This window comes from Sus scrofa, chromosome 6, assembly GCF_054392235.1.
Source record: "Sus scrofa isolate SSC_HxYL_T2T_F1_AM1 chromosome 6, Sscrofa_HxYL_maternal_Yorkshire_Landrace_v2.0, whole genome shotgun sequence".
Lineage (NCBI taxonomy): Eukaryota > Metazoa > Chordata > Mammalia > Artiodactyla > Suidae > Sus > Sus scrofa.
Genome location: NC_139388.1, coordinates 110,297,405 through 110,321,268, shown reverse-complemented (window position 1 = coordinate 110,321,268; position 23,864 = coordinate 110,297,405). Strand labels below are relative to the sequence as shown.

At 44.7% G+C, this 23,864-nt stretch overlaps 1 protein-coding gene across 2 annotated transcripts in view; it reads right to left on the bottom strand.

Moving 5' to 3' along the window:
* The window catches only part of COLEC12 (collectin subfamily member 12), a 192,002-nt gene that overhangs the window by 158,017 nt on the left and 10,121 nt on the right, over nt 1-23,864 (bottom strand). For both annotated transcript variants that reach the window (XM_021096156.2, XM_084964305.1), the window contains exon 2: nt 11,394-11,444. In XM_021096156.2, coding sequence (XP_020951815.1) covers nt 11,394-11,444 — 51 coding nt within the window. The remainder of the gene's footprint in view (nt 1-11,393; nt 11,445-23,864) is intronic.

The following is a 23,864-nucleotide window of genomic DNA, read 5'->3' as shown; positions in this document are numbered from 1 at the left end:
GAAAGGTTATTTCAGGGAGTTCCCGTTGTGGCTCAGCAGGTTACAAACCCGACTAGTATCCATGAGGATGAGGGTTCGATCCCTGGCCCGGCCAAGAGCTGTGGTGTAGGTAGTGGATGTGGCTTGGATCTGGTGTTGCTGTGGCTGTGATGTAGGCCAGCAACTGCAGCTCCAATTTGACCCCTAGCAAAAAAAAAAAAAAAAGGTTATTTCAAATATTAGTGCATAGAGGGCATCTTTAGGTATTTGGAATTAGAATGTAGCCAAAAATTTTTCAGTCTTCTAGTTCTTTCTCCTGTTTCCCCAGCAAGTCTAAAAATCCTTCATATTCTGCAGTGTGTGAAAGAAATTGATCTGTGTATGGAAATATTTATACCAATCAGGAAAAAAACACTCTAGTATATAAAAAGAGAAGCTTGTTTCAATCAGGGCCAAATGTCAGTTTTCAAAAATGTATAAAAAGGATAAAAATGCAATATCAGAAGAAGCAGGAAGCGTTTATAGTTATGACTCAGAACAGAAGACCAATTTCACAACGTTTCCTGTGGCAAGAGTTATATTCACTGAGATTTGGGACTTTCTCCTTTTCTTTTTTTCCCAAGTTCCTCTTCTGAAAGAAAAATTGTTTCTTCCAAATATGCTGAACACTACTGAGAAGACTAAGTCCCAAGAAAACAAAATACCTTTTGTTCATCCATTTATTCATTCCCTTCTTGATGACACTGATCTCTTATCTTTCGAAGTTTTATACATAAAAACTGTCAAAAATGAAGAACTCTTGGTGAGAGAGAGAGTTCAGCACCTGGAAGATCCATTTACAACAAAATTCCAAATCATAGCAGGAAACTTGCGGCTATTTTGCGAATAAACTGAATTTTTCAATGTTATATAAAACATGATAATTTTATAAGCAGAACAAAGTATATAATAATGGATTAGATTATAAGTAAATTATATTGTTATTTGACAATTAATCACTAATTATTCCACTCAACATCACTAATTATTGGAGAAATACAAGTCTAAACTATAAATGAGGTACCACCTTACACTGGTCAGAATGGCCATTTTCATAAGTTGTTTCATAACAAATGCTGGAGAGGTTGTAGAGAAAAGGGAACCCTCCTACACTCCTGGTGGGAATGTAAACTGATACAATCACTATGGAAAACAGTATGGAGGGTCCTCAGAAAGCTAAATATAGAACTACCATATGATCCAGCAATCCCACCCCTGGGCATATATCCAGACAAAACTTTCATTCAAAAAGATACATGCACCCCTATGTACATTGCAGCACTATTCACAATAGCCAAGACATGGAAACCTAAATATCCATCGACAGATGAATGAATTAAGGTATGGTACATGTACACAATGGAATACTACTCAGCTATTAAAAAGAACAAACAACACCATTTGCAGCAACATGAATGGAACTAGAGACTCTCATACTAAGTAAAGTAAGTCAGAAGGAAAAAGACAAATACCCTATGACATCACTTATAAGTGGAATCTAAAATATGGCACAAATGAATTTACCTACAAGACAGAAACAGACTCACAGACACAGAGAACAGACTTGTTGCCAAGGGGGAGGAGGGTGGGGAGGGAGCGGGATGGACGGGGAGTTTTGGGGTAGTAGATGCAAACTATTACATTTAGAATGTATAAACAACAAGGTCCTACTGTACAGTGCACAAAACTCTATACAATCTCTTGGGGTAGACCATGATGGAAAATGCTATGAAAAAGAATGTATATACATGTATGACTGAGTCACTTTGCTGTAGAGCAGAAAATTGGCACAACATTGTAAATCAACTATACTTTAATGAAAAATTTTTACTTGTCTTTTTTTTTTTTTTTTTTTTTTGTATTTCTAGGGCTGCACCTGTGGTCTATGGAAATTCCCAGGCTAGGGGTCTCATCGGAGTTATAGCTGCTGGCCTACACCACAGCCACAGCAACCTGGGATCCGAGCCACGTCTGCGACCCACACCAAAGCGCATGGCAATGCCGGATCCTTAACCCACTGAGCGAGGCCAGGGATCAAACTCACGGCCTCATGGTTCCTAGTCGGACTCGTTAACCACTGAGCCACAACGGGAACTCCTAATAAAGATTTTTTATAGCATTAATCATTATCTAATTTAACACTAAATTGTAAATATAACATTACATGTTATCATATTCATTATATTATGTATTTATAATAGTCTATATTATGGATATTAACCTATACATAATAATAGTGGTAAGAGTGATTAATTCCTCACCATACATTTCACCCCAAACCATTAGCCCAAGCCAACTAGAGCCAACCTGTTCCCTTTGTCCATAACTGATTTAGGAACAGACTAAATGTTGGCCAAAGACATGTGAGAGAAAGTCTACAGAAGGCCTTTTGGGAAAGTTCCCCTGCTTCCCAAAAGCCACAGAAACCCAAGACTGTCGCCCACCGGAACTGCCACAGCCACCTCATGACCATTTATGTCTCTTTTCATGAGGCACACATTTGTGTGGTCTTTCTGTGTGCAAGGCGTTCTAACTCCTTCAGTTCTCGCCACACGCCGATAAGCAGACACTCTAATTACCTGCACCCTTCACCCCCCGCCCTCATCTTTTAGGCACTGTGGCATTGGTTGGTTAACTGGTCCGAGGCTATCTCACCGGCAAGTGACAGAGTGGGACGCTAAGCCCAGGTAGCCAGCTCTGGCGGACATTCCCTCAGCCATGAGGCTGCTATGCCACCTCTGAGGAAGTTGCTGTTAACCCCCAATGCACACAACCTTCCTCAAAATGCCTGCTTTGCTGGTGGCCATCAAGCCTTTCAATTAAAAAAAAAACCTGCAAGAAAACAGACTCCTTCGCTATTTCCTGAATGACAAAGTATGACTGTGATGCAGGACAGAGAATGCAAGCATGAAGGCAGCAAGATTTCAATAGAGGGAGGGTAGGAGGTGGGAGAACAGGAGACCCGATGGGCTTTACCAAGGGAGGGCAGAGGCCAGGCCAGCCCACGGGTGCCAGGACCTGGGAGGGAAGAGAAGATAGCAGAGGCCTGAGGGCTGTCAGCAGTTTAGTGACACATCTGCCAAACACCTGGCCCCACAAAAATGTTATTTATAGATTTTTATGATTCAGATATCCTGCAAAGAAGGTGTTCCCTCCAGTCCCATTTCACAGATGGGCAAAGTGAGATTTGGAGAGGCTGGATCACTTGCTTGCCGCCTAACCAGCCACTGTCCTGAACACCTAGGGCGCCAAGAGGGGATGTGAGAGAGAAAAAAAGTCACTCAAGTTCACACTTCACTGAAAGTCATGGTCTCCCCTCAAAATCTGGGACATCTTTGCCTTTCTCAGAGCGCCTCCAAACAAAAACACAAATCTTTCAAGGAAAGTTCCAGCATTCATCTGTTTTAAGTTGCCTGGAGCTGCTACCAAAAGGACTAACTCGTTCCCACCCTACCCCCAACCATTAAACATTGGAAACCACCTAATGTCTTCAGGCTGTCCTAACAGAAACATGGCCGAAAAGATTTTTTTTTCTTTAATTTTTTTCCAAAAATAAAAGCAAACTACATTCAGCTTCAACCCAATGGTAGGAAAAACAAATGATTCCCTCTCTGCTCCCTCCCCACCCTCTTTCCAGAATCCGTAAGTGAATGAAAATCAGAAAAGGGCAGGCAGAATTAGACTTAAACCGGTTGAACATTTCAGGGCTCAAGTATTCAAGCTCAACATATGATGAAATTCTGAAATGTAAGACCGTGTGTAAACAGCTGCTGACTTAATCCACATACATCGATGATCAAGTATTTTCCCATCAAAATGCTGGGGTATTCTGAGAACGGACGCATCTGTGTGTGTGTGTCTCAGCCATGGGGAGAAGAGGAAGAGCCAGCCGGACTGAAGTGGAGTTGAACTCAGATGTTGCTGTGCCTCAGCCTCGGTTTCCTCATTTGCAGGGAATTCCCACCTTGAAGGATTTCTGGAAGAATGAAGTGAACTCATGGGCGGAAACCCACCTCGCACATATTCAAGAAAAAATGCGTAATGGTTTCTTTCACATGAAAATAGGGGGAACAAAAATCATAATCACATGGGAATATGGAGGTGAACAAATTTTTACTGATGAGTAAGAAAGATGAGGCAGGGAGGATGTGACCTAACTAACTGTTGAGACGTTCCTGATGGGGAAAAAAGGTGAAATCTGGACAAACATTGTTGCTGGAGGAGATTGTATACATCATCTCGGATGATAAAAAATGAGGAATTCTCAGGTTATTTAAAAGAAAATGACATTAATAAGGACCTACTGTGCAGCACAGGGAAATCTGTGTAATCACCGATACGGGAAAAGAATGGAAAAAGGAATGGATATATGTATCTGTATAACTGGTTCACTTTGCTGTCCACCTGAAACTAACACAACTTTGTAAAACAATGACACTCCAATGAAATCAAAAGAAGAAGAAAGCGGCAGCCAGCAAACCCTATCTCGGGTCTGAACCGTGCCTGCTTGACTGGAAGCAGCACAGAGAGGGGTTGGGAAGCTAATATGAGAATCCCCTGAAAGGTGATTTTGCCCAGGGAAGCTCTTTGGCATTTACTTCTCCACATGCCATTTGACCCCCAATTCTTGCAAAATCAGAAACATCAACTCCATTAGGATTTGCAAAGCTACATACATAAGACCCTGCCACTAAGAGGGGCAGATGGCTTTGAAGAGAAGCACCACGGGGGCCCAAGTTGGCCTCTGATCCTCACTTATCTGTCTGCCCAGGGTCAGTCCCTTGGCTGGTGCTGTATCCTTTCCATTTAGAGATGTTTGGAAAAGGTGCTGTTGAAAGGACAGCCTTCTTTAGTCACTCCCCACAGGAAATGATAGAAATTCCTGGGATTCTTATCGGGAAAGGGGTGAACCCTGCTGGTGTCCATCTCTAGGGGAGAGGAATGCAAGGAGCCCTCCTTTGTTGCTGGAGGTGGGTGACTTCAAAGCGGCGCCTTCCCCAAATCCAAAGATGAAGCCAGGCTTCTGGGAAGAGGCCGGGAGAGGAGAGACAGGCCGCCTGGTCCCTGAGCACAAACAACCAGAAGTGGAGGCTGCCAAGTGTTTATTTTGAGCAGCTTCCCAAAGACAGTCCAGCATCTTCTTGATAAACTCTTGCAACCCTCTCTACATGGAAAGCAGAAATTCACCCGGCGCCTCAGCGAGGACGTTTCTCTCTGGGTATGTGGCTTAGCACACCTATGTCACTATTTTTCAGAAGCCCAAGTAGTCCCCTGCACTTTCCAACATTCAGTTCCTCAAAAACCTTGGGGAAGAAACATCCCTATGATTTCGTTTTGAAGTTTCATATGTTATCTCTTTGGGGGACAGGCTGGGAAGGGGGGCATGGAGGGTGGAGCTAAGGAGCAGGGTAAGGGGCACGCTGGGTTCTGTTCCACATCCATCTCTCCAGCTGCTTCTACAGGCCCTGCACTGTGCAAATGAAACCTAAAAATATTCTTGCTAGTCTGCAAAGTTTTGTCCAAGGGAGGAAAGGGAAAAGAGCCCAGCCTGTATAAAACTATAGGTTTAGGGAGGCCTGTGAAGGGGCAGGCAAACAAAACTCACTTTTTCCTGAAAAAATTCAAGAACCTACTTCGGAAACACTGAGGAAATAACACTTAGGAAAAGGCCTCTGGTGAGGCTTTTTGGACTCTAACCCCTAAGTAATTTTTCAATAGTTCTCTTAGAATTTTTCCACTGAGCTTTTACAAAGGACTTGAGTTCTACACCATTGAATGTGCTTCCTGGTACTTTTTGTTACTACACTACTTCACTTTGCAATTTTCGAGATCTTTTTCTCTCATAGTTATTGAGCCCCAAGGAAGCACTTTTGTCAAAGCCTTGTTTGTCAAACACAAACAACAAATGTTTCCAGCTGCCCCCAGTTGCTCATTGTCAGCCCTTCAGTCTACCCATGATTTTCACTGGCAGAACCACATATGTCTTACTGCTCCATCATTCCAACTCCGAACATCCTATTATCAATACCAGGTTGTGCTGCAAAGATAACACCAGAGGACACAATGCAACCAATGAAACAAAGTCAATCTTGTCCCCCCCCCCCACTTATCCTGGCACAGAAAAGGGGCAAAGCAGGTTCCAGAGGGAGGGCCTAGGACATCCAGGGTAGTAGTTGCCACTGGGCTCCCACACTGGCCACCAGAGTGCTGAGGCAGGGAGCCACTGTCCCCAAGACTTCTTGCCCTCCCCAGCTTTTAGCATAAAAGCAGGGGCTGTGATAGAGCCAGAATCCATGAGGCTGTGGAACATCAGAAAGCTCCAGGGGCCTACTACACCCCAGTACCATGTTCAAGCAGCAAGACCGAAAGGTTCAAGAAGGAACCTAGTAACAGGATAATGGTCAACATGTACGGGACAGTCAGGTGTACCAGGCACAGTGCCAACCTGGCAGCACATTTAATTCCACAACAACCCTGTGGAGTTGACCTAGGCTTTCCAAGGGAGGAAAAAGATTTTACAGCTTTGGATGATCATATGCCCAAGGTTACACAGTCGGTGAGTGTTGGAACTTGGGTCCAACCCTACCCACGTGGTCCCAGCACCCACACACCCAGCCAGTGCACCATGCCCCACCCTCACTCCCCACCCCCCCACCCCACTCCCCAGGAAAAATGACAAGAAGGCATCGAGTAGGAAAGATGGCATCTGGCCTGTTGGCCTCATGGAGTCACGGTGAAGGAAAACTACCTTAGCACATCCTTGGGGAAGATGAAAGTGATAGAAGACAGATGTGAGCTGGATTGTGGTGAGCATCTCTACTGGGTTGAAAAGTGGGATCTGGAACTCACCCCTCTCCCCACTCTTCTCCGCTTCTATGGAACTGTAGGGCACTTATCCCCTGGAACTGAAATGACATTCCTTATTCCTCCTACTCTATCATTTTAATACAAAAAAAATTTTTTTTGTCTCTTCTCTTTTTAGGGCTGCATCCACGGCATATGGAGGTTCCCAGGCTAGGGGTTGAATCAGAGCTGTAGCTGCTGGCCTACACCACAGCCACAGCAACACCAGATCCAAGCCACGTCTGTGACCTACACCACAGTGCACTGCAATGCTGGATCATTAACCCACCGAGCTGGATCCTTAACCCTCTGAGCGGGGCCAGGGATAGAACCTGCATCCTCATGGATACTAGTCAGGTTCTTTAACCACTGAGCCATGACGGGAACTCCAAAATTTTTTTTAAGCTTGAATGCACTCATGTTAATCATATGACTAATCAGAAGGTTCCAGACTTATTTTTGATCAACTTATCACAAATTCCAAACTTTAAAAATTCATATTTGTACTTAGAATATGAACTAATTCTCTTTCCATACTTAACCCTTCTTTTTTTTTTTTTTGCTCTTTAGGGCCACACCCACAGCATATGGCTAGGGGTCGAATTGGAGTTGTAGCTGCTGATCTATGCAACACAGGATCCCAGCCACGTCTTCAACCTACACCACAGCTCACGGCAACGCTGGCTCCCTAACCCAGTGAGCAAGGCTAGGGATCGAACATACACCCTCATGTATGGATGCTAGTCAGATTGGTTAATTGCTGAGCCATGATGGGAACTCCTTCATACTTAATCTTTCTGTTAAGTATGACCATAAAGGATGCTAGAGCCATGGTGATATTTTGGAAGAAAACAGTAGCTGTCTCCTGAAAAAGATATCACTGTAGCATATACCATATTCTACCCATAGAAAATAAAACTTAATATCTGGTACCTCATGTTCCAGAGAATGCTATGCCAAACTGTAACTATATTTACATCCTAGGTTAATGAGCTCTGAGTACTGAGGCCCGGAATGCTGCCCCACAGACCTGATGAAAATTTGAAAATGCTCACTTCATTAACATTTCAAAATTTCCCCTCACTGGAGTTTTTGTCAGAGGAACAGGTAAGAGGCAAACTTATCAAGTTTAACCCTATATCTTCTCCAGACACCTGCCCAGAACTTTGGAAAAGAGGCTAAAAAGCAAAATAGAGAGAGAGAGACTGAAGAAAAACAGAATTGGTTGAACCCAAAATTCGATAACAAAAATTCTTGAATAGACAAGGGATAAATAGCCTAAAATAATACCATCACGCTCTAGATAACTGGAGATGATCACCCATTTTGCTCTTTATTGTAATATTGTACTGAATTTGAAAAAGCACAAGTACTACTATGTAAACAAGCCTTAGCTTTAGGTAGCGAATGTTTCTGAATAACTACATATGAATAACTTTGGAAACCAGCCACCAGGTAACAATTTGCTAAAACAGTAGCCCCCTTGGCCTGCAATTAAGTAATCCCTGGTTCATCTGCAGTCTAAATTCTGGTTGTGAGCACTGCATTTGCACAAACAAGACATACCTAAAGTTAAACAATAACTAGCCTCTACACGTTATCCAGTCTTTTTGGCAAAAATAAAAGCCAATAATGATATTACCGTGTTCATCTTTACATCTCCCTTTAGACCTGTCACATTTTGATATTCGGCAGTAGCTGGGCCCAAACGTCCAGAGTGATAACAGCACCAGGAAGTGATAACATTCAGGCAAGTGGGAGCTCAGCCTTGTTTTTATAGTGCTGCTCCTTCGAGGCACCTGTCCACCTGCTCCTTGGTGTCCAAAGGCCCGTGAGGCAGACTTACTACCAGGGCCTGCATCACTCTGCCCACAGGGCAGATGCAGCCTCTGAGGTCCCCAGAGTGGAAGTGACTGGTCCCAAGTCACAAGAGTATATAGGAGCCAGGCCTACCTGACTGCCTGTCTTCCTTTAATGGCCAAAATTGAATCATACCTGAAGGAATGGGTTCTTGGGTCCTGCTGCTTTCAACAGACCAGCCTTGGCCACTTCTTAGGAACTAAAAACCCATTTATCTTCTGTAAAACCAGGTCCAGAGTCCTTGGCCCTGTGAAAGTGACGAGGCCTCCCTGGGCAGGGGGCAAAATTGGGTGGCCAGCCCACTTTCAGGTTCCAGAACTACAGGGGCCCTTGTAGGACACAGGAGTTGAGCAGTCACCTCAACCTCATTCCCAGATCTTCCTTAAAAGAACACTAGCCTGCGAGTGAGCATCCCCACCTCAGCTGCAATTAACGTGCTTGAGCAAGGACTTAATCTGAGTCTCACCTTCCTTATCTGATAAAGGCTAATAAATCTTCTCAAAGGCTCTTGCACTCCCCAAATTCTACTCTGCCCCCATGCTGGATATCCATCACTGTGCCTAAAAGCTGAACCCGAGAATCCCCGCCCCCGCCCCCAGTCCCAAGTTTCCATCGTAACTTCATCTCCCTCTTCTGCTCATGCTCCTTGGCATTACTCCTCGTCTCTGGTTCTGCGCTCTTTGCACATTGTTATCCTGTCTCTCCTCTGAGTCATCAGTTTGCGGTTTGCACACATAACTTCACCACCGTAAATTAAATTCTCTCAGCAAGTTACTACGTTTTCATGTTTTCCACCAAATCCCCACCCATCAAGCTAGTTCCAGGGTCATGAAATTCTGAATAAAATTTCTCTCAAGGTCACTCTTTTTTTTTTTTTTCCAGTCATACATGTACACACATCCCTTCTCTTTCAGATGCTCTTGCCACAATTATCACGGAATACCAGGTAGGGTTCTCTGTGCTCTACAGCAGGTCCAAAACCTTTGCTTTTGGTTCTTCCCATTGCTACAGATTTGAAAACAACTGATCTCCACAACTCATAGGCACATCGGCATTTCTTCTGCCTTATTTTTTATAAGTTTGATCTTCCTCTTTATTTCTGTGTTTTAATTTTTGTTTTGTTTTTTCTTTCCTTTATACTGTGTGGTTTCCTCTTCACTCCTACGACCACCTTCAGCAAACCCATGATGGAAAAGCAGAGCCGCACAGGGTGTCAATCCACAAACGTGTAATCACGCAGTTAAAGAACAGTGGTGTGGGGGAGGGGAGAGCGTGTTGGACATAAGCCTCTCTGGCAGCCAATGAACAGAGGGGCCGTGGGTTCCATGCCCCTGAAGTCCCACTTTTAAGCCCTCTTTTTGTTTTTTGTTTTTTTCCCAGAAAGAAATGCAGAAGTGTGCATCCAGAAGGAAAAATGCTAAAGCAATGAGGGAGCCAGAGCAGCTGGGGGATGTTAACTTTAATCAGAGTCCCGCCAGGATTTTTTTTTTTTTTTAGTAAATCTACGGGAAGTAGATTTACTCTCCTTCATATTTTCTCTCTCAGACACACACACACACACACACACACACTCACTCACTCACTCACTCACTCACTCATTCTTTTCTCCTCGATGCTTCTTCATTTCCCCCCATCAAGGCACAGAAACAAGCAGGACAGAAAAGCCTCAGTGCTCTTGATCTGTCTTTGGAACTTTGTAATATTTTCACTGGCAGATTCGAGGCCAGGCAGCAGAGATCTGGTCAAAGATAGAACAGCACCCGTGTGCCACAGCCAAGGGGGCAGAGGAGTGGGCATTAGTTCCAGGTAGCTGCTGTGACAGATCACCACCAACACAGTGGCTTAAAACAACCCAGATTTCTCCTCTTATGGTTTGAGAGGCCAGAAGTCTGAGAGGAGCCGAAGTTGGCTGAGACCAAGATGCTGGAGGGGCTGCAGCCCCACTGGAGTGCTGTGAACAGAACCTCTTTTTCCTTGCCTTTTTCAGCTTCTAAGGGCCGCCTAGATGCCTTGGCTTGCGGCCCCTTCCTCCACTGCAGAGCACAGCACCCCAACCTCTGCTTCCACTGCCACATGGCCTTCTTCTCTCTGTGGTCAAACCTTCCTCTCCCTCCCTCTTGTATGGACACCACAATAACCACCCCTTCTCAAGCTCTAAACTTAATCACATCTGCAAAGCACTTGCTGCTTATTAAGTAACATTCATGGGCCAGGACTGAGGATGAAGATATCTCTGCTGCCCCTGTTCAGCCCACATGGAGCACTTGTGTCTAGTTGGGAAAGAGTCTTCCTCTCACGTCACTGCATTGACTACATCATGTGCACAGGGCCTGAGAGAAAAAAGAAGCGATGTTTCCTAAGCATCAACACAGAGCAGTGCCATATATTTCCACAGATTTACCTTTCCCACCGTGTTTTAACGGTTAAGTCATCTGTTCTGTACTCGGCGAAACCCCCAAGCTCCGGAGCCTTCCCCATGCCCGGGCACAACTCCCATCCTGTTACCTCAGATTTTGTGAGAAATCCTTCACTTATGATACAGAAACTCAATTTCCAACCAAAATCGGGCCTCTGAGCCACACACATTTGTGTGTGTCTGAGGCCCAGTCGTGGTCACATTACCACATCCCAGATCGCGCACAAGGAAGGAACAGAGCTTTGTCAGAACTCACCAAACCGCTTGTAACCGAAGGAATGCACCTCCTCCTCCTCTGCGAAGTCGTCTGTGGGAAAAGAAGAGACAGAGCATTAACTGTGGCCAGGCTGGAAGTGCAGGGTCAGTGCTGGACTTAGCTGCAGCCATCTCCACCTGCGCCCCCCTCCCCTCCTCCACCACACTCCTCACAGTGGCTGCTCTTTCTGAGAAAGACCACAGGGTCCTGTACCCTCTGCCTGGAATGCCCTTCCTCCTGTTCCTTAGGTGACTCCTAATTCAGGTCTCAGCCGAGGTGTGGTACCATCGAGATACCTATCCAAACCACCACCCAGCCACTCTGGGTCACACCATCCTGTTTTACTATTATTGGCTGATATCATCTGTGTGTGTGTGTGTGTGTGTGTGTGAGAGAGAGAGAGAGGTCATGCAGCATGTAAGCAGAAATTGTTTCTGTCTAGCTTCATGAATGAATCCTATGTGCCTAGAATGGTGCCTGTCACAGAGCAGGGGCTTAATAAATTTTGGTGAATGAATGACTGAATAACCAACTGGCCAAAGGGTCAAGTTATCTTCATGTAACTGAAGCTAAAGCCCTCCTTTTCTGATGCGAGGCTCTGAGATCACCTTTTCCACCACCTCAGGAGTCTGGCATGACTCCTACAAGGACAGCTAAATCCTTCCCCACTCTCTCTACTGGATACATGGGGCTCATGGATGGTTTCCTAGTAAATGCATTTCAAAAGACAGCTTTGCTGGGAGTTCCTGCTGTGGCTCAGGGTAACAAACCAGACCAGTATCCATGAGGATGCAGATTCGATCCCTGGCTTTCTTCAATGGGTTAAGGATCCGGTGTTGCCACGAGCTGTGGTGTAAGTTGCAGATGTGGCTCAGATCCCATGTTGTGGCTGTGGTGTAGGCTGGCAGCTGTAGCTCTGATTGACCCCTAGCCTTGGAACTTCCATATGCCACAGGTTCAGCCGTAAATAAGCAAAAAAAAAAAAAAGAGAGACAGCCTTGCTGTGGGAATTCCTAAAAGTAGGGCCACTGTGGAAACAAGAGAGATGTTACGTCAGCCATGCTTTCTACCAAAAGCTTATCCCCTTCCTTACATGAACATGATGCAATTCCTTATCACACTGATAAAGAACTTCTCAGCTGACACTTCTACCAGGCGTGGGTCTGGCAATTTATTGTGCGATTTAATGATACTTTTGAAATAAGATGTCAAAACCAGGCCTTTGCAAGGAGCCCTAATCAATTGTTCTTCTTCTTTTCTTTCCCATTATGGTTTATTACAGGATATTAAATATAGTTCCCTGTGCAATACAGTAGGCCCTTGTTATCTATTTTATATATAGTAGTTTGTATCTGCTCCTCTCAAACTTGTAATTTATCCTTCCCCACCCCCTTGCCCTTCGGTAACCGTTTTCTATGTCTGTGAATCTGTTTCTGTTTCATGAATAAATTCATTTGTGTCATATTTTAGATTCCACATATAAGTGATATCATATGGTATTTACCTTTCTTTTTCTGACTTACCTTACTTAGTATGATAATCTCTAAGTATATCCATGTTTCTGCAAATGGCACTATTTCACTCTTTTTTTGTTGCTGAGTGGTATTCTATTTTGTGTGTGTGTGTGAGAGAAAATGCGTGTGTGTGTGTGTGTGTGTGTGTGTATCACATGGAGGTTCCCAAGCTAGGGGTTGAATTGGGGCTACAGCTGCCAGCCTACACCACAGCCACAACAACGCAGGAGCCAAGCCACATCTGCAACCTATACCAGAGCTCACAGCAACACCAGTTCCTTAACTCACTGAGCGAGGCCATGGATGGAACCCACAACCTCACAGTTCCTAGTTGGATTTGTTTCTGTTGCGCCAGGAATTCCTGGCCATGGGCATTTAGGTTGCTTCCATGTCTTGCCTATTGTCTAATCAATTATTCTTGAGCTGGTCACCATCTCTGCACCAGGACCCAGCTCCATCCCCATGTGCAGTTCAGTTCATAAGCACTGATTCACTATGGACCAGAGACTGCCAGGCGGTGGGGCAGCAGAAATGAGTGAGTCTCAGTCCCTTCCCTCAAGAAGCTGACAGGCTTTCAAAAAAAAAAGACATTCGGGGGAAGGGGGGGGAATATAGCCTCTGTGGTCATATTTTTCAGCCCCCAAATGGGACACAGGACCTGGCTATAACCGAACCTTGAAATATTAGAGAAAAACCCTAGATGCATGATATATACCACACAAAGTGCTGAAGCCTGGCACACTAGTTTGGTATGAAGTGCTATGAAAATATGAGTTACAGGATGAAGACTCCTAAGAAAATGGAGAAGTGGGTCTATTTGTATTTGATCACTGTTTCCTTATTCAGAGAATAGGGAAGAGATCTTTCTTGGAATCTAGAAAACTAGGTTTTCACAATTCAAATCATCTTCCTATGTCAAGGATTAAAGCTTTAGTTCCTTCTAGATGGAAGAATGTGCTTACAACCGGAAGAACAGCATCCTTCTCCGTGACTCGGTGATTGGTTAATCCAACAAATACATATGAAGCCCCTACTGCTTCCCTAAGTAATTCTCTTTTTGTTGTTTGTTTGGTTTTTCATTTTGTCTTGTACTGTTTTCTTTTTACTTCTGCATCTGCAGCACATGGAAGTTCCCAGGTTAGAGGCTGAATCAGAGCTTCAGCTGCCGGGCTATATCACAGCCACAGCAAGGCCAGATCCCAGTCACATCTGCAACCCACACTGCAGCTTGCGGCAAGGCCAGATCCTTAATCCACTGGGCAAAGCTGAGGATCAAACCATATCCTCACAGAGACAATATCAGGTCCTTAACCCACTGAGACACAATGGAACTCCTAACTCTTCTATTAATGGCTGAGAGGTCTGGTCCAGTCTGGATTAAAGAGAAACCCTTATCTGCCGCTAAGATAGAAACCCATGCTTTCATTTATTCACTCATTCACTAAATGCTTCCAGACTAGTGGAGTTGATGAGACACGAACACAGGTAACGATCCATCCATACGCCAGCCTTCCCTGCCAGCCCCAGACCGTCCACTCCTGAGCCACATTTGCAAAAGCATCTGCTGACATGCCCAGTTGTGGGCCAAGGAGCTGTCACTGAGGACTTCACAGTGCACAGGAAAAAGCAGTTACACTGTGACCCCAACAACAAATAGCTTTAAAATTTCTGCTCTCTCTAAGCTTCTTTTCAGCAGACCTACCATTAGTTTGTTTGTTTGTTTTCTTTCTCCTCTCTGGTCTTTTTCCCATGCAGCATTTAGTCTGACTGACTTCTCTCTCCCTCCTGAAATTCCCTGGGAACTTCAGATGCCTCATATTTTTGTTATTAAAGCAATTCAGCGCTGCCTCCCAGTGAACTGACTCAAACCCATTAGGGGCTCAAGGACACAAAGGTTTTACAGGCAGTCCCTAACAGGACTCCAGGAGGATGCCCTGCTTCTTGTCTTAACCCTCATCCCAAGAAGATGAGCAATTCTTACAGCAGCTACTAAAAGAATACTAATTTCTACCTTGTCGAACACTACAAATACAGAGCAAATCATAGGAGGCACTGGGGTCAGTAACATAGAGAATGTCTTATTGGGATTATCAGGGAAAGTATCCTAGAGAAGTGTCTTAAAGCAGTCTCTCTTTAAAAAAAAAATGTATTAAAGCATAGTTGATTTACAATTCCTTCGATTTCTACTGTACAGCAAAGTGACCCAGTCTCTCTCTCTCTTTCTCTCTCTCACACACACATTTTTCATATGATCTTCCATCATGTTCTAACCCAAGAGACTGGACATAGTTCCCTGTGCTGTACAGTAGGATCCCATCACTTATCCATTATAAATGTTAGAGTTTGCATCTACCAACCCTAAACTCCTCATTCATCCCACTCCCTCCCCCTCCCCCCTTGGCAAACACAAGCCTAAAAAAAATCAATCTTAACAATTATTCTTTGGAAGGAAAAAGAGTTTGGGAAACACTGCATACCATATCCCTTTCTTGGAAACTCAGAGTGGTTTTGGAACTATTAGAGACTCTGGGAGGTGCTGAGAGAGAGAGGGAGAGGAAGGGAGAAACTTGTTGAACTTTCTTGTACTCAACGTTTTCCAGAGTTGACTTTTCACACCCCTAAAAGGTGGGTGGAGTTGAACAGGTAACACTTAGCAGGTATTCTGTCATCAGAGGTTCCCCAGAGCCCCCTGCCAGATTCTCCTAGTTAAGTAGTTGACAAACAGCTGATTCAGCTGGTGATGGAGTGAGGCATCTCAGGAGCTGAGAAAGAGGTGGGACTTGTGGCTGTGTGGACAACCCGCATCAGGCTACAGGGGCCACAGGAGAGAGGATGAGGGGTCAGCTGTTTCCAACGCCTCAACGTTTCAGAGGCCAAATTCTCTGACAAGGCCCACATGGTTGACAGATGGGTTTGAGGAGGACAAACAGCCTGATACTACGTGCAAGGTTATATTTTGTTCTGAAAACCTCTTCCTCACCCTGAGCAGATCCAGGCTAAATGTAACCCAGATTTTCTGGGGCCTGCAGAGGTGAAGGGCTCAACTAAGCATATTCTCCCTGGAGACTATCCCATCACCTTTGCAGCTCGCCACTTTTCCTTTCTGTTGTTGTTGTTATCTTTTTGGGGCTGTACCCGTGGCATAGAGAAGTTCCCAGGCTAAAGGTCAAAGTGGAGCTACAGCTGCTTGCCTATTGCCACAGCAATGCAGGATCCGAGCCATGTCTGCCACCTACACTACAGCTCATGGCAACTCCGGATCCTTAATCCACTGAGCAAGGCCAGGGATTGAACCTGCGTCCTCATGGATACTTAGTCGGGTTCGTTACCACTAAGCCACGACAGGAACTCTGAACTTGCCGCTTTTCAAAATCTGCCTCTGACACAATCAACATCATGTAACGGCTACACTCCTCCACAAGCAAGGATTTTGTGAAGATATAATAAGGCCTCTAAGGTTTGCAGTGGCCATAATGTCATCCCTGCTTCTGACAGGAGTTAGTCTGCAGGGAAGAAGTAACCTTAACAGCCTAAATAACAAAACGTGTTTAGCTGGAGACGACTCTCCGAGCACACACTTTTTTGGCTGCCACAGCTTTACTGCAGCATTTCTGTTGTAATGCCTGGGCCACACTGCCTTTTGCTTGCCTATTTCAAAATGTGATTTTTATTTCTTTCATTAATTTTTTTCCCATTCCTTGGTAACTGGCACAGAGACACAATGGCCAGAGGTTTCGTGACAGAGAAACGCTGGACAGAATTCTGCTGCTGATTTATTCTTTGAGCTTCGCTATTTCAGAGAACCACGAGTTCAAGTGAAGTTTAGTTAGTTGGCTTGGAGAGTTGAGAGTCATACATATTAATGTGTTCCAATCAATCTGTGGACCAAATTGTGCAATATCTCTATGGTTAGAATTTACCTCTCCTTCCCCTACATTCCCTTTGTATCAGTGTGACAGCAGTTACCTCCGCCTGCCTTATATTCTGGTTTGGTTGGCGAGCCTGTGGAAAACAGGAAACTTGCCCCACAGGACCCCCACCAACTATCACATTTATGACACATCGTAGGCACTCAATAGTCGTTGTTGACAATTAAGCAGATTATAGAGTTATATGTGTGTCTGTCTCCTCCCACTAACTGATGAACTCCTGAAGGAATTCTTTCACTTTTCTTTCTTTTTTTTGGCCTTTTCTAGGGCTGCTCCCACGACATATGGAGGTTCCCAGGCTAGGGGTCCAATCAGAGCTGTAGCTGCTGGCCTACGCCAGAGCCACAGCAACTCGGGATCCAAGCCACGTCTGCGACCTACACCCCACTGAGCAAGACCAGGGATCGAACCCACAACCTCGTGGTTCCCGGTCAGATTCGTTAACCACTGAGCCACAACAGGAACTCCTTTTTTTCCTTTTTTTTTTAATGGCCACACCTGCAGTATATAGAAGTTCCCAGGCCAGGGACTGAATCTGAGCCACAGCTGCAACCTACACCTCCGCCACCACAACACCAGATCTTTTAGCCCACTGAGCCAGGCCAGGGATCAAACCCTCACCTCTGCAGTAACCCAGATTCTTAACCCACCGCACCAGAACTGGGGAACTCCTTCTTTCACTTTCTGAATGTCCACGTCTGGGGAAGAGAAGTGAACTAACAGTCAATATCTACCAAATGTCAGTTACTTCCAATATGTTATAGTTCTCTGTTTTATAGGTGAGAAATATGAGGCTCAAAGAAGTTATTCACACAATTTGACCCAGGGTCCCACAACCTGTGAGCAGCCAGGCCAACACTAAGACACACATCTGTACTACCCTCAAGGTCTACACCATGGGAGCTGCTGACCTCACACACTCAGGAAACTGAACCCTGTGCTAGCAGCAGAAAATGCCGCGAAGTGACAATCTGCACTCCAGAATCCTGAAAAGGCTCAGGAATTTGGGACATAGGCCACTTTGGAAGGAGACTACAAGTGAGGCTAAAATAGGAGGACTTGTTGAACATGTGTTTAAGAAGCAATTGCTATAATCAGAAAGATAGATGCTAATGTTGGCAAGGATATGGAGAAATTAGAACCCTCAGATGCTGTTGATGGGACTGCATAATGGTGCGGCCATGGTGGAAGAGTGTCTGGCAGCTGCTCGAAAGTTTCAACATAGAGATACCATGTGATCCAGCAATTCTACTCCTAGGTATCTACCCAAGAGAAATGAAAACATATGCCCACACAAAAACTTGGACATGAATGCTTATAGCAGCATCATCCATAATAGTAAAAAAAAAAAAAAAAGAAAAAAAAAAAAGAAAAAGCGGAAACAACCCAAATGTCCATGAATTGATGAATGGATAAGCAAAATATGAATTTACTATTATTCAGCAATAAAAAGGAATGAAGTACTGATCCATGCTACAACAAGAATGAACTTTGAAAATATTATGCTAGTGAAAGAAGCCAGTAATAAAAGGCCACATCTTGTATGATTCCATTCACGTGAAATGTCTGTATACGGCAAATTCATACTCAGAAAGAAGATTCAAGCCTACGGCTGGAGGTTTTGAGGGAAAATGGGGAGTAACTGCTAGTGGGTATGGATTTTGGGGGGGAGTGATAAAAATGTTTTAAAACTGTAATGATGGTTGCAAACCCTGTGTGTGGGAGTGTATATATATATATACACACATATATATATACCCACTGAATTGCACATTTTAAATAGGTGATTTGTGTGCTATATGAAAAAAAAGTAGTTGAGAGTTCCTGATGTGGCACAATGGGTTAAGAACCTAACTGCTCAGGTTGCTACAAAGATACAGGTTGGATTCCTGGCCTGGCACAGTGGGTTAAAGGATCCAGCGTTGCCACAGCTGCAGCACAGGTCACAGCTGTGGCTTACTGTATTCAATCCCTAGCCTGGGAACTTCTATATGTCACAGGTGCAGCAATAAAATTTTAAAAATAAGTTAAAAATAAATAAATAAAGCAGTTGGACCTCCCTGGTCCTTCATAGAGCTGGGTGACGGTCCCTCCCTAACCATAGCAAAAGATGGAAGGTTTATAACTCACAGAAGTTAAAACAAAAGGATGCAAATGGTGTCCTTCTCCAGAGGACAGGAGCAACAGCTGAGAGGAGGGGAACTGTAATGGAATCAGGGGAAAATTTCCAACTGAATGTCCAGACACTCAGTCCTCTTGGCCCACCCAGTGGACCAGACTACACTCCACCCTCCAGGCTAATGATTGGAAAGGTTCTTCCTGGGAAATCTAACCAGTTAAGAGAAAAATTAACTAACGATTCTTTTTTTTTTTTTTCTTTTTTTTTAAGGGCTGCACCCATGGCATATGGAAGTTCCCAGGCTAGGAGTCCAATTGGAGCTACAGCTGTAGGCCTGCACCACAGCCACAGGAACGCAGGATCCAAGCCAAATCTGTGACCTACACCACAGCTCACAGCAATGCCAGATCCTGACCCACTAAGCAAGACCAGGGTTCGAACCCACATCCTCATGTATACTAGTCGGATTCATTTCTGCCGCACCATGACGGGAAATCCTATCTAATGATTCTGATTCCAGGAGGTCTCCAATGGAACAGCCCAGCCACTTCAGCCTAGGTGACAGTCACAGTTCACAAAACCCAACAAAACAATGAGGTTTCCCAAAATAATGAATGTTTATATGCTCTGCTCTTATATATGAGCAGATACCAGACATGCGACATAGCCTCTAACATGAAAAGGCATAGACAAAGATTGGAGGAAAAACACATTATGCAGGATGGTAAAAATAAAATAAACAATCCTACCATTTATGTCCTTATAGAGATAAGAGAAGATAACGTATCTGTAAAATAAGAACAAGGTGCTACGATTAAAAAAGAAACAAAGAGAGAACTTCATCAGAGAAAAAAAGAAAGAGCTCTTGGAAATTAAAAATATGACTGCAGAAATGAAAACTTAATAGAAAAGTTGGAAGATAGAGTTGAAATATTCCAGAAAGCAGAAAAAGGGCAAATAAATAGAAAAGAATAAAGAGAAGAAAAAGAATTAGGAAACCAATTCAGTGGGTCCAATATTCAAATAAGAGGTGTCCCAGGAAAAAGGAACAGTGGGAAAGAACCAGCAGAGTAATAAACAGCATTTTCCAAGATTGAAGGACATGAGTCACCAGAACGAAAGGGCTCGTCCCTTCCCAGCACAAAGAAAGGAAGAAGATCCCCTGCAATGCACATCTTGGTTAAATCTCAGGACCCTGTGGACCAAGAGAGAGCCCAAAAGCTTCTGGGCGGGATAAAAAGATTACTTACAAGAATTTTTTAAAAAAAGAGTGGCTTCACGGATGTCACCAGCAAAACTGGAGCTGTAAGACCACAGACCATGGTGGGCATGTGGATTGGTGCGGCCACTGTGGAAAGCAGTACGGAGGTACCTCAGAGGGCTGGATATAGAGCTGCCATATGACCCAGCGGTCCCACTCTTGGGCATATGCCTGGACAAAACTTTCCTTGAGGGGGACACATGCACCTGTATGTTCATTGCAGCACTGTTCGTGGTGGCCGAGACATGGAGACAGCCTAGGTGTCTGTCAACAGATGAATGGATTGGGAGGACGTGGTATATATACACAATGGAATGCTGCTCAGCCATAAAGGAGAGCAAAACGGTGCTGTCTGTGGCAGCATGGATGGAAATGGAGACTCCCATACTGAGAGAAATGGGTCAGAAGGAGAAAGACAAGTACCATGTGATTTCACTTGTGTCTGGGGTCTAATGTGCGACACAGATGAACCTTTCCGTAGAGGAGAAGCTTGTGGACTTGGAGATGGTTGCTGTGGGCGGTGAGGGAGTGGGTTGAACTGGGAATCTAGGGTTAATAGATGCAAACATTTGCCTTTGGAGTGGATGGGCGGTGGGGTCCTGCTGAGTAGTGCTGGGAGCCGTGTCTGGTCACTTGTAATGGAGCATGGTGGAAGATGGTGTGGGAAGGGAAATGTATGTGTGATGACTGGGTCGCTTTGCTGTGCAGTAGAGAGTTGATGGAGCACTGCGAACCAGCTATAATGGAAAAAATAAAAATCATTAAAAAAGAGAGAGAGAGAGAGGAGTTCCTGTCATAGAGCAGTGGAAACAATCCAACTAGGAACCATGAGCTTGCAGGTTCAATTCCTGGCCTTGCTCAGTGGGTTAAGGATCCAGCATTGCCATGAGCTGTGGTGTAGATCGCAGATGTGGCTCGGATCCTGCGTTGCAGTGGCTGTGGTGTAGGCTGGCAGCCATTCCTGACCCCTAGGCCGGGAATCCCCATATGCTGCGGGTGTGGCCCTAAAAAGCAAAAAAAAAAAAAAAAAAAAAAAAAAAAAAAAAAAATTACATAATAAAAAAAATTTAAAAAAAAAGAGAGAGCAGATCAGTGACTTCAAAATTCTAAACCTAGGGAGTTCCCGTGTGGCACAGCAGGCTAAGGATCTGGTGTTGTCACTGCAGTGGCTTAGGCTGCCTCTGTGGCATGGGTTTGATCCTTGATCCAGACACTTCCAGGTGCCATAGGTGCAGCCAAAAAACAAATACTAAAAAATATTTTTAAACCTTCTAAGGCTACATTATTTGCAACAAAGAAATCCCTCAACTAAATGAACGGATGCCATAAAGACCTCTTCAGACCTACATATTCCTCAGAAATGTACTTCTTATGCATACTTTTCACGAGAACTTATTGGAGAAAGCATTCCACTGAAATAAGGAACAAACCCAGGGAGTTTCCTTCGTGGCTCAATGGTTAATAAACCCAACTAGGATCCATAAGGATGCGAGTTCGATCCCTGGCCTCACTCAGTGGGTTAAGGATCCAGCATGGCTATGAGCTGTGGTGTAGGTCCTAGACTCGGTTGGATCCTGCATTGCTGTGACTGTGGTGTAGGCCAGTGGCTGCAGTTCTGATTGGACCCCTAGTCTGGGAACTTCCGTATGCGGCCCTCAAGAGCAAAAAAAAAAAAAAAAAACCACAGGTCCTTTAAAAAAAAGAAAAGTTAGGGGAGTTCCTGTTGTGGCTCAGTGGTTAACGAATCCGACTAGGAACCATGAGGTTGCTGGTTAGATCCCTGCCCTTGCTCAGTAGGTTAAGGATCTGGCATTGCCATGCACTGTGGTGTAGGTTACAGATGTGGCTCGGATCCTGAGTTGCTGTGGCTGTGGTGTAGGCTGGTAGCTACAACTCCAATTCGACCCCTAGCCTGGGAACCTCCATATGTTGCAAGTGCGGCCCTAGAAAAAGGCAAAAAGGCAAAGACAAAAAAAAAAAGTTAAAAAAAAATAAATTTTTTAAAAAAGAAACAAACCCAGAAAGATGTGTGTGTGCACGTGCATGCACACACGCACATGTGTACACTCCAGCCGAACCCCAATCCTAACCCTGAGCAGGTCAGAAGGCTCCAGGAATGATTTCTTCAAGAAGGTGAAAATGAGATAATACCTACTAATGAACACACTGCAGAGATTGAGGGCAGTAGAAGAAACTGTGGGGGTGGCCCCATACGTGGGAAGATAGACAAAATAACTAAAGGATTATTAACTCAAGAGGAAACAGAAGTTATGCAAGAAAGAAATATAAGTCAGCTGTGAATAACATTTACATCATCTCAATAACATAAACGCTGAATATCGATCTAGTCCAGATTTTGCTATAACTATCCTGGGATGATGAGGGGTGGGGGCGAGCAACAGGAGGTGCCCATGATGGTTGTCAGATGCAGGTGAAGGGTAAAAGAACAAAGTCCTCATCGGCTACAAATTGAAGTCAACATACAATGCCTAATAATAATAATGAGGAAAATGAAGAGTGCCATAAGCATGTCACTTAAGGACATGGGGCCATAGCAGCTCATCTGCATTAAGAGCTACCAACAATTCTTCCCATCCCTCCTCGTGCAAGTCATTTCTACTCTCTTGGATCTGGGAGGACTGTGACTTGCTGTGGCCAATGGAATTTGCCAGAAGTAGCAGTGAGTGACCTTGGGACCTGGGTCTTAGAGGCCTTTCAGCTTCTGATTTTAGCCTTGGTGGCCAGTTACAGTGGGAAATGTCCCACATCCCTGCAGGACCAGAGGCCACTTGGTGAGAGAGACTCCCTGGAGCATAAGGGACCCCAAAGGGAAGCTGAGGACTAGCCAACCCTTGGTTACTACAGCCACCCTGCTGATCCTCTAGCCCAGCCAACACCTCATGAAGCAGAAACCAGCCATCCCCGCCCATCGCGGCAGAACTGTGAGCAAATACACGCTGTTGTTTGAAGTTACAGGGTTTGCAGATGGTGTGTTAGAGGCATCAGTAAATCAGTGAAAGAAAAGTCAATGCTGAAAGAAAATGCAAAAAATGTCCTCAGAAGGTTGCCACTGGGGACTGGAAAATGATGAAATGAATGCGCTGGGCAGGAAACTGCTGGTTTTCATAATAAATGTGATATCCTTTGATGCTTTAAACTATGTGCATCTCTAACTTTGATAAAAATAACTAAGTCAAGCAAACAAAACAAGGGAATGGGAAGGGAAGATACAAGTCAAGGAGACGTCCAACAGACGCTGACGACCAGGAAGGTCCCTTGCTCCAAAGGCTGGGAGCACAGAGATCAACCTGAAGCAACAGTGGAGAAAGTGTAGACTCACCACCTTCACTATCTGGCACAAAGTGGGTTCCAGCAGACACCAAATTGAATAGAACAAGTTCAGGCCTTTTTTAGAGGCCAGGCTGAAGGACCGTGGACAGAGACGAGGCTGAATTCTTCCCTTCCAAGCTGGGCTCAGTGCGGCCGTACACCCTGTCCCGTCTTGTAGAGTCACTGTCAGAACAAAACAGTGCAGGCCCACAAGTTGTTCAAATATTTCACTGCTTCTGAAGCAGCTGGTGAGCACCATTCCTGAGTTCCATGCAGACTGCAGCTAACCAGCACTGAAGTATCTTATTTGATATTGAA